General features: G+C 37.6%; 1 protein-coding gene across 1 annotated transcript in view; it reads right to left on the reverse strand.

Moving 5' to 3' along the window:
• The window catches only part of arap2 (ArfGAP with RhoGAP domain, ankyrin repeat and PH domain 2), a 156,262-nt gene that overhangs the window by 76,618 nt on the left and 67,500 nt on the right, over positions 1 to 12,144 (reverse strand). The window contains exon 10 of the mRNA XM_067437348.1: positions 1,026 to 1,132. Coding sequence (XP_067293449.1) covers positions 1,026 to 1,132 — 107 coding nt within the window. The remainder of the gene's footprint in view (positions 1 to 1,025; positions 1,133 to 12,144) is intronic.

Raw genomic sequence — 12,144 nt, forward strand, 5'->3', positions numbered from 1 at the left:
TACTGAGGACTTTATAATATTATACAGCTTCCAGCAGAGCTCAACTTTAGCATGAGATTTTGGAAGGAATGCAGCATTTTGTTTTCTACAAGCAACACTTTTCATATTATTTCTATCTTGTTTGAGGACTCTTCATCTTTTTAGGATGCCCACTCCAAGGTAATGTAGAAATGGTTTCGTCCAAAAGTAAACTGCCTGATTCTGGACTATGGGGACCCAAATCATCCTTTCAGAATTCTTCCCAGACTTATGTGATGCAACAACTCTTTATCCAAGTTTCTCTGAAATCTCGTTTGATCCAGCCATATTCGCACTTCAACACAACCCAGTTGTGAAGAGCAGATCAACAAAAGTTTTTAAATGGCAGGATAGGTCAATCCCACACTTAAAAAGTTGGCACAATATAACTGTGCTTCAAAATGTGAGTTGCCTTGCTATTTCATGTCTATATAGGCAACTCCATTAACGCTCATTCAAAAATAGCACTCCTCATCAAACTAATGCTCGCAGTTGATTTCAACATCATCAGACTTGTACATTGCTATGCTAATGGATAAATATTAATATATAAACAAGATGGACATTCAATTGATATTGAAACAAGCCTACATACAATATGATACAGCACATGCAACTATGCAATTGCAGTGTAATTTTTATAAATAACTATTCTGCAAATTATGAAAGCATATTAAATATGAAAATGATTATGTAATAACAAACTATGTGAAATTTAGAGGATCTCTGAACTCAAAATCTGAAGGCCTTTGTGTAAATAAATGTATATTTACACTAAGAACACTTAATCCTCCAAATCTAACCTTGAGTGAATCTTTGATTTTTATTTATTTTTTAAGCATAACATGATATTAAGGAAGAGGTAGAGGCTTAACTCTCTTTGAAGGTCTTCTTGAATCTCTTTAAAACAACATCTACTGGTCAATTTATGCTAATATTTTATTTTGATAAGAGATTTGTCTTACTCTCTGACTGTATAATACAGTATATAATAATTTAGTAGTTACCAGAAGGACTTGAAAGGTGTAGTGATCTCAAATCCTTTCCTCTCAACCGGTTTCACACATGCAGCCGTCAGGTCCACCTCAGCAATGGCCAGCCCTGCATTCAAATCCTGTCAACAACCAGCATAAACATCAAAATAAGATCTTCATAACACACAAACATTTTCAAGTTCACATATATCATCAGTAACAAAAATAAAGAATAGTAATGTAAGGGCGTTTCCACACCTGGCTCGTTTAGAGCATTTGTTTCGGAACCTAATGCATTTTGCCCTTAGTTTACTCACGGATCCGCAACAAATTAATCAGTCCGCACGCTGACCAATGAGTGGAGAAGTTTTTTGTTTTTTTCTGCACGACAAATTTTGATACATTTTGAAATGTTGCCTTGTGAAAGCAAACAAAGCAAAACAAAGAAGAAATTGCAACATAGTACCAAACTGAATCCTTGTTTCTGAACAAAAAAAACAATCTACAGGTGTGAAAACACCCTAAATGAAGCAGTTGAATCACTGCTATATGAACAATGACATATTCAGACAGACATTCTGATGCAGACAGACATTCCGTGCATCTGTTTAGAACATTGTAGCTGGAATGAATCAAGTGAATAAGGGAAAAGTATGACCATAAAATGCAAGGAAACGTGTGAGAAGGGTAAAAGAGAGCACAGAACAGACAGAGCTCACTGGAGGGTGAATAGCTGTTGGTCTATTGATTAGAGTCTATATGAATGAATGAATACATGACAAAGTTTATTTTACACAAGAACAAGCAGGAAATACACAACAAACTTTCTTTACAGAACCTACCAAAAGCTTCAAGGACAGCAGCAATGTGAAAACCTCAAGGGGATAAGAAAAAAGGAGATGACAACAGTCAAAGGCTCTTTGTCTGACCCTCTCCATAACTTAATTTATGCAAGCATTAAGTGTATATTAATAAATAATAATAATAATAATAATAATAATAATAATAATAATAATAATAATAATAATAATAATTTATTATTATTATTATTATTATTATTATTATTATTATTATTATTATTTCAGTCCTGATATTATTCAGTCCTGATATTATAGCCACTTCAAGACATGACAAAAAACAAACCAAAAACTTTTTAAGCTTATTTAATTAAAATATTTTAAAATAAAAACATACTTTTGTTAAAGATTAAAGGCCAATTCACACCATGGATGATAACTGTAAAAACAATGATTAAAAAGGTATAGTTCTTAAAATAGGTCTAATTACAAAATAAAGTCCACACCACAACTATAATGAAAATAGCACAGAGAAACAATATCATTATTAATATCAATATCATCACTCAGATTTTTTTTTTCCATTTGATGAATGATAAAACAAATCCATGCTGCTTTAAATAGCTTAAGCATTTAAAGCAACAAACCTGCAGCACGCGCTCGTTGTCATTTGTTGGTGTAGATGCTAATACAGTTATGGTTATAGTTATCTATTCTTGGTGTGAATCAAGCGGCAACCTCCCGTGATCTCTCTTGAAGCCAATACGGAAGTAATGTAAACTGCAATTCCTCAACTGGCCCCTAGGGACAGGCTCCAGAAGGGAGCCGAATCTCATTGAGCCCCATGTTAAAATTCTCAACTTTAAACCAGAAAAAACATGTTTACAGCCTGGTACAAATTGTGGTTTTGGCTTATAAGGCTAAATTTGATCTTCAAGACAACTCTGAGGGTGGTGAATTTTTTTTATAACTCATTCGTTTAAGTTACATAAAGCCTTAAAGTTCTGCATAATTAAGGGCGTGGTTACAGGTGGATAGATATTTATCTGCCGTCTATAGTCATTGCGTCACCTCAGCTCCGTGCACATCCCGCCTTTTTGCCCATTTTCTGTTATCCGGGAGTGACACACGTTGACCCGCTCACAAGATGGCAACGCCCAGCTCGCACATACTTTAAGCTTCAGAACGGCTTAATGGAATCCTATGGGTGACGTCACGGACACTACATCCATATTTTTTTACAGTCTATGGTGTGAATATGCCATAAAGGTAGCCTAGAAATCTAGACGCACCCTAGCGGCAGCAAATTTAATCTGCCCGCAAGTGTTGTCTAGGAACTCTCAATACCCTTCTGAGCTGTATTCCTCACAATCTGGACGGGCCAATCATATCATGTATAGAGTCAGCGGGCGGGGCCATAATGACGACGGCCGAGTTGCGTTTGCGTGCTTCTAGTAAACACAGAAACTGGCCAACAGCGGCGGTCTTTCGAATCAGCTTTGACTGCGATTCTGGAAGACTTTTCTCATTTCTCTGAGAAAAGAACGGCACTGAAGTCATTCTTAAAAAGGGAAGATGTGTTCGGAGTTTAGCCGACCGGATACGGCGAATGTTTAATCTATCAACAAGCTCTGTTTCACCTTTGTTGCTCTGGTTGGTTGAAGCGCTATCCTATTGCGTGCAGAAGGAGTTTGAAAGACAACCGTTTATACCGCCCCCCGGATTGAGCCCTGTCAATGGTGAGTTTCCAGACCAAACATCTTGATGTGGGTCTGGCTTGTCAGGCTACCATAAAAGGCCCACTGAAGTTCATTAAAACATGCAGCATTATTCATTTTGGTTGACAATTTCCACTGAAACCAAAAGACAGGGCGGGGCATGTGGATTAGCTCCTCCCCTTTTTAAAAGCATCTATTTGTTATGTAGGGGATTGAACGCTTTATATTCTAGAGAGTATTTGATTGGACATAAAATATTACAAGAAGTTGAAGAGCAGAGTGATGTCATCAAAATTATTGATCCATATTGGCCGAATTGTGAGAGAGTTTTGAATCCTTGTATCTTTTAAAAGCAAATTGTGTCACTGTTTTGGAGCATACTAGCATACTATAGTTAGGATAACATATTTATGCTAAAAGATAAACAAAATAAATGTTTACATCATGGGGACTTTAAGACATGTTCATCTAGTTTTCTTTGGATTTTTACAGAAGACCCATTTAAGTGAGCCAAGCCAAATAGCAACTTGACGAACTTGTGAGAATGAGATCAACATTTGGCATTTTGATAATGACTTCTTTTGTATTTTGAGTGTCATGAGAGCCAGTAGATGACAGTTTTCACTATAAAGCAAATTATCTGTAAAAGGTGAACTCGATTAGGCTTACCAAATGTAGTTGTGAATGTGTGATGCTACAGCATTTAAAAGACACACATTTTTACTCACAAAAACTATGCAAATTGATTATCAAAAAAATTAAAAATTAAATAAAATATTGGAAGCATTCAAGGTCCATCTGGCTAAAGAATCTGTGGATGTTCAACAGGATGATTTTTTTTTTCAAAGTATAGACCCTTTCACACCAAAAACAGAAAGAGTTATTCTTTTAACCCTTAAAGACCGAGACAGCCGCCCGCGGCTAAAAATAACTATCGTTCTAAAATGTTTAATAACTTTTTAACCGCTAATCCAATCTGTATGCTGTAAACTGCACAGTAAAGAGGAGAATCTCCGCTTTCCAAAGGTATAATATGTTTCGCGATTGATCATTCAGAGGCTCCATAGTCAGCGTGGATGCGTCATCAAAATATGCAGCATTGACTAAAAATAACTATCGTTCCAAAATGTTTAATAACTTTTTAATCGCTGATCCAATCTGTATGCTGTAAACTGCACAGTAAAGAGGAGAATCTCCTCTTTCCATAGGTATAATATGTTTCGCGATTGATCATTTAGAGGCTCCATAGTCAGCGTGGATGCGTCATCAAAATATGCAGCATTGATTTGTCCAAGAAACACACGTGGGTTGTTCCCCTGAGCCAAACAGAATTTTTTTTTTATTAGTCCCACCCCCCTGTGCCCAGATTCGTTGAAACTTTCATCAACTCAACCAATAAACACAGTGTTTGGTCTTTTGAACCACGAATCACGTTTCTCTGAAAAATGAACGTGGGTGTGAATTTGCATGTATCATGAAACCAAACAGTAATAAACGCGTGCAAAGCGCTCTCTCTCAGATCACAGCACACAGTCAGTATATATCTCTATTCGTATGTAGTTTGTGTTTTACACATTTTCACTATTATATTTTCCTCAATTTGTGTTTGAGAAGATTATGTGCAGAGAAGTTGAAATGTCCGTTTATGAAAATAGCCGCCCACATGTAAAAGTAGCCTCAGTATATTTTATTTCACGGTTTCTTGTCACAACTTGATGTATTGTTTGTGTTTGTTTTTCATGCCCAAATTATAATATATTTCTCTGAAGAAAAATGTTTGTTTCAGTGTTGTTATTATATAACAATCTTTCTATTTACTTTATTACTTGAACTTTTTAGGACACATTATCAGTCAATTAAATGCACCTGTTTTCACTCAAAAACCTAGAAACGCCTAGAATAATGTTATAATAAATGGCTATAACTTGCTGAGGGATTGTTACATGTAGACAAAATTTCATCTGGAAGTGTAAAACAACCAAGTCTAACTTTCTAAAGGAAAAAAATCCAAACTTCATGAAGTTCTGTTCAAATTCACAGTAAAAACATCACATTTTTGCTGCCATTTTTCTTGAAATTATATTAATTGAATCCATTCTCAGAATAAATAAATGTAAAATTGGGACATCAAATGAGCTAGATGGAAACTTCAGGTTCTCCTGTTTAAAATAATATATAGCACTTGATGCTAACTGCTAGAATGGGGGAGAAAAACAAAGAAAAGTAGAGGCACATCAGGCGCCCCAAAAATGTTCTAGGTCTTTAAGGGTTAATAAGAATTGAAGATTTGTTAAATAGATTTCTAGATACAGTGCATCCGGAAAGTGTTCACAATGCTTCACTTTTTCCACATTTTGTTATGTTACAACAGTATTCCAAAATGTATTCAATTAATTATTTTCATCAAAATTCTACAAAAATAAATCCCCATAATGACAACATGAAAAGTTTGTTTGAAATCTTAAAATAAAAAAATAAAAACTAACATGTACAAGTAAATCTTAGGTAAGTAAATGAAAGGTAAGTATTCACTGCCTTTGCCATGACACTCAAAATTGAGCTCAGATGGATCCTGTTTCGACTGATCGTCCTTAAGATGTTTCTACAACGTAACTAAAGTCCACCTGTGGTAAATTTAGTTGACTGGACATGATTTGGAAAGGCACACACCTATGTATATAAGGTCCCATAGTTAACAGTGCATGCCAGAGCAAATAACCAAGCCAAGAAGTCCAAGGAATTGTCTGTAGACCTCCGAGCAGGATTGTATCGATGCAGACTAGGGAAGGGTACAGACACATTTCTGCAGCATTAAAGGTCCCAATGAGCACAGTGGTCTTCCAAGTTTGGAAGCACCAGGACTCACAATTTTTTCAGAGGCAGGAACTGGGAGGGATTGAGGGAAAGATGAATGCAGCAATGTACAGAGACATCCTTGATGAAAACCTGGTCCAGACTGCTCTGGACCTCAGACTGGGGTAAAGGATTATCTTCCAACAGAACAACGACCCTAAGCACACAGCCAAGATGACAAAGGAGTGGCAACGGGACAACTCTGTGAATGTCCTTGAGTGGCCCAGCCAGATCCCAGACTTGAACATCTCTGGAGAGCTCTGAAAATGGCTGTACACTGACGCTCCCCACCCAACCGGATGGCGCTTGAGAGGTCCTGCAAATAAGAATGGAAGAAACTGTCCAAGCATTAGATGTGTGTCAAGCTTGTAGCATCATACTCAAAAAGAAGTAATGGTGCCAAAGGTGCTTCAACAAAGCATTGAGAAAGGCTGTGAATACTTTTTTTTTAAAACTTGCAAAGATTTCAAACAAACTTCTTTCACATTGTTTGTAGAAGTTTGAGGGAAATTATGAATGTAATCCATTTTGGAATAAGGCTGTAACATGACAAAATATGAAAAAAGTGAAGCGCTGTGAATACTTTCTGGATATACTGTAGCAATGAATGAACTTCTGACAGCATAATGAGTTGAGTGCATTAAAATCTTTGATGAGAGTCTACCATCTCTGTCACATGTAATTAAAAGGAAAACTCCCTCAGAGAGACTCAAAAGTATAGCGGGAAAAGAGAGTTCGGTGTCTCCGAAAGAGAGATACTGACATACTGATGAACAGAACAGCTTATAACCACAGTGAGGTCATGACCAGAGAATGACATCACAAATACAGTTTCTATCGAGAGAGATACTGACATACTGATGAACAGAACAGCTTATAACCGCAGTGAGGTCATGACCAGAGAATGACATCACAAATACAGTTTCTATCGAGAGAGATACTGACATACTGATGAACAGAACAGCTTATAACCGCAGTGAGGTCATGACCAGAGAATGCAGTGCTGGTTTCAAAAAGCTATAAACAGAAAATCACAACATATGTTGGACGTAATTCTTATGTTAAGATGAGGAGTGATTTTTGTACTAAATTGGAAGACTTGCCTGCCATCGAGGCGGTAGCTATATAGAATGTGAAGCTGCTGTCACACCGTGTTGAGTTCTAGTCTGGTTTGTTTATATCGTGCTGACTTTCTACTATTGAGTTTAGGGCAGTATTTTGATTTTCTGTCATGATTGTGAAAGACGACACCATTGTAGGCCATTTATACAGCAGAGAATTGCCCTAGGAACTCGTTCAGAGAGAAAACTGGACAGTGTAATATGCTTTTCCACCTTTTCTACATGTAAAAACACTAAGGGAAGCAGGTTGAGGTGGTGACGGGAAGATGCCGGATAGCAAATCTAGTGAAGTCACTGATTAAACCCACTGCCTGTCACTCAAAAAAATAATCACATTGCTGAGTGTTTTTAAAAGATTTGTATTTTCTTTGGTTTATTAGCATTACATTTGCAAGCATGACTCTCACTCTGTATTTCACAACACTTAATTTTTTCCACATTTTGTAATGTTTCAGCCTTATTCCAAAATTAATTAAATGCATTGTTTTCCTTAAAATTATTCACACAATACCCCATATAATGACAACATGAAAGAAGTTTGTGTGAAATCTTTGCAAATGTATGGGGGGGGGGGGGGTAAATAAAATCACATGTACATAAGTATTCACAGCCTTTGCTCAAAACTTTGTTGAAGCACCTTTGGCACTAATTACAACCTCAAATCTTTATGAGTATGATTCTACAAGCTTGGGACACCTATTTTTGGGCAGTTTCTCCCATTCTTATTTGCAGGTTCTCTCAAGCTCCATCAGGTTGGGTGGGGAGCATCAGTGCAGCCATTTTCAGATCTCTCCAGAGATGTTCAATCAGGTTCAAGTCTGGGCTCTGGCACTCAAGGTCAAGGATGTTCACATATTTGACCCACAGCCACTCCTTTGTTATCTGGGCTGTGTGCTTAGGGCTGTTGTCTTGTTGGAAGATAAACCTTCACACCAGTCTGAGGTTAAGGGAGCTCTGGACCAGGTTTTCATCAAGGATGTCTATGTACATTGCTGCATCATCTTTTCCTCGATCCTGACTAGTCTCCCAGTTCCTGCCGCTGAAAACATCCCCACAGCATGATGCCGCCACCACCATTCTTCACTGTAGGGATGGTATTGGCCAGATGAGCAGTGCCTGGTTTTCTCCAGACATAATGCTTCCCATTCAGGCCAAAGATTTCAATCTTTGTTTCAACAGAGCAGATCATTTTGTTTATCATGGTCTGAGAGTCCTCCAGGTGCCTTTTGGCAAACTCCAAGCGGGCTGGGATGTGCCTTTTAGTGAGGATTTGCTGTCGCCCCTTTACCATGCAGGCCTGATTGGTGGAGTGCTCTATAGATGGTCGTTCTTCTGAAAGGTTCTCCTCTCTCCACAGATCAACACTGGAGTTCTATCAAAGTGGCCAGATCTAGGAAGATTTCCATTTTGGAATAAAGCTGTAACATAATAAAATGTGGAAAAAATGAAACGTTGTGAATACTTTCCGGATGCACTGTACGATGGCTGAAGCAGCAAGCGAGTGCCCAGCACGTGACACTGTCTTCACAGTATCCAGATCAACATTGTGAATGGAATTCTATATTTAACCAAGTCAAAAACAAAACAAAAAGGTAAGAAGGCATCCGTATTACGTTTGGTATAAGCAGATGCAAAACACTACTAATGACGACAGCTTTTGAAGTTAAAAGTTAAAAGGAAACTGCTCTGCTTCTGCTCTTCAACTGTATTTACAGCAGTGATGTCATGTGCAAACAAGCTATAAACCGAAAGGTCTTTTTTTTTGTTCACTTATTTTACACAGTTTTTTTAAATGTATTTCCGCTAGATAAAAACAGCACGCAGTCTTTTATTTCCAAACTCTAAGGCTCTGTTACAAAGCTAGTGAGATACCTTGCTCTTTGCAACACATGCAGCTGCCTTCTCAGGAAGAATATTTTAAATAAAATAGAACAAGTAACAAATGACCATTATACAGATGGCCATTATAGATTATACACTACATATACAGAATCAAATCCAATATTAATTATAAAGAACATAATAAACAACATAGCTGACACCCTTGCTGTACAATGTAAAAATAGACTTACAAAAAAAAAAAACGAGTAGTTACAGAGACAATACACTCCTGAACAAAATCTTGAGACCAGGGGATTCATTGCAAGTTTTACACATTTCGCATTTGTGGATCATAACTGGGTTGTAAGTGCTGATTCAAAATGCCAAAAGAAGAAACAGGAGCAAGAGACAAAAAATAGAGAGTAGGCAATTTATTGAAAACTGCATTTAAACTCAAACATCAGTTCATCAGCTGATCAAAAGTTTAAGACCATAGCCATAAAAAGGTCAAATCTGCACAAAAATATGGCTTTCATGTCATTGTCCTTCAAGCAGTCATACTGTCAAGATCTCCTGATGGCAAAGGCAAAAAGGCTTTCTCTCTTTGAACATGGCAGGATTGTTGAGCTGCACAAGCAAGGCCTTCCGCAACGTGCCATCGCTGCTGTGGTTGGACGCAGTAAGACAGTCATTTTACATTTCTTAAAAAATCCTGAGAGTTACGGGACAAAAAAGTCAAGTGGTAGACCCAAAAAGATTTCACTTGCACTGAGCCACAGGACCCGACGGGTTGTCCGTGAAGACACAGGTCGATCCTCAACCCAAATTAAGGCCCTTACTGATGCTGACTGCAGCGCAATAACCATAAGACGTCATCTGCTAGAGAAGGGCTTCCAGAACAAAAAACATCTTCAAAGGCCACGTCTCCTCCCACGACACAAACTTGCCCGTTTAGAATTTGCAAGGGAGCACCAAACATGGGACATTGAAAAGTGGAAGTTTTATTCTCTGACGAGAAAAAATTGAACCTGGACGTTCCTGATGGCTTCCAACGATACTGGCATGACACGGAGATCCCACCTGAGAAGTTTTCTAAGAAGCACAGTGGAGGAGGCTCCATCATGATCTGGGGTGCTTTTTCCTTCAATGGGAAAATGGAGCTTCAGGTTGTGCAGGGGCGTCAAACGGCGACTGGCTATGTGGATCTGTTGCAGCAGGCATCCCTCTTGGCCGAGGGCCCCCGTTTGTGCGGTAATGACTGGGTCTTTCAACAGGACAACGCCCTTTTTTGACACTTTTAGTACTGTTATGCGTTTATTTTGGGCTACGGTCTTAAACTTTTGATCAGCTGATGAACTGATGTTTGAGTTTAAAGGCAGTTTTCAATAAATTGCCTACTCTCTATTTTTTGTCTCTTGCTCCTGTTTCTTCTTTTGGCATTTTGAAGCAGCACTTACAACCCGGTTATGATCCACTAGTGCGAAATGTGTAAAACTTGCAATGAATCCCCTGGTCTTAAGATTTTGTTCAGGAGTGTACCTTCCACTCATATCTGATTAAAATGTAAAAGAATGTAAAAGAATATATGTTTTTAATGGTTTCTTAAATTCACTAAGAGATGATACATAGACAGAAACTCTCCTACAAACCATTCAGAAGATTTGACAGCTTCGCAGCTGATGTAGAGAGTTTGGTATTTTAATAGTACTTTATTCAGTTTTATCAATACTTTTTCAGTATTAAGACATATTATATTCATTTTGTATGAGTATAGACAACATTTCATCTTTGTCTATGTTGGGTAGATTTTTCCACCGAACTTATTGCAATAGGATTGCAAATTCTGTCAAGGATACATGTGATGAGGTCTTAGAATTGGCCAAAAGAAGGTATCTAAAACTTTTCACAAATAGAATGGATTGCATGTGCTGTTACATGGGGTTACATTGGGCCAGAACAGAGTTTTACCACCTTAGATTCAAAAAAGAAAAAAATATTGATTTATACCATTATGCGTGTATGTGCTCCAGTTTTTCTTTGTTCCAGTATGCACAGTCTGAATGTTGCATGGCCCTGGTTTAAAAACAGCATAACAAAACGGAACAGAGAACAGGGGTCGAGATGTTATTGTCAAAGCTGAACTACTTTTAACTTGATATGGTGTGTTAAAATTGCAGAACTTGTGTCGAGACCTGAATAGCGAACACCGAAATTGCAAGACTCAATGTAATGACCAAGAAAGTCCATCTGATGCAGGTGTCTAGACAAAACAATAAAAAAATCAGCTCAGACTGTTGTCTGTGGGAACAGCTTCTTAAACTATTTTTTAGCTATTTAAATGAATGCTATTTACGTGAGCGTGCTTTTAATGTGAATGATTTTTACAAGTTGAAATCACGTAATTGTGATTGTTTTCACTTATGTGCCAGTTTGTGTCCAATGTATCTATTGTGTCCTGCCATACCGTTCTTATCATGTCCAGCTCTGATTTGCCCATTGCACGGTCTGTTTTTCCATTACAGGGTAGTTTTTGTTTGTTTTGATTTATTTTATTATTAATAAAAAGCCAGTTGTTTATTTGTAACAGAGTCCTCACTTCATCCCTTCCTGAAACCTGACAAAATGAATGCATCTCTAATAAACATACAATTACAAACCAGAAAATTGTACAACCCTAACCTAACATACTTTAACAAAACAATATTTTAGACCTACAGTCTCATTGGGAGCTCAGGCTGAAATTCTAGAATTTTCCTTGACATCTTCTAATTGTCCTTTTAGACTTTAAACGTTAGTCATCAGAGACCCCGCAAAGTGCCATTCCAGCACCAATATATTTGGT

Source organism: Pseudorasbora parva, chromosome 1 (assembly GCF_024679245.1).
Source record: "Pseudorasbora parva isolate DD20220531a chromosome 1, ASM2467924v1, whole genome shotgun sequence".
NCBI lineage: Eukaryota > Metazoa > Chordata > Actinopteri > Cypriniformes > Gobionidae > Pseudorasbora > Pseudorasbora parva.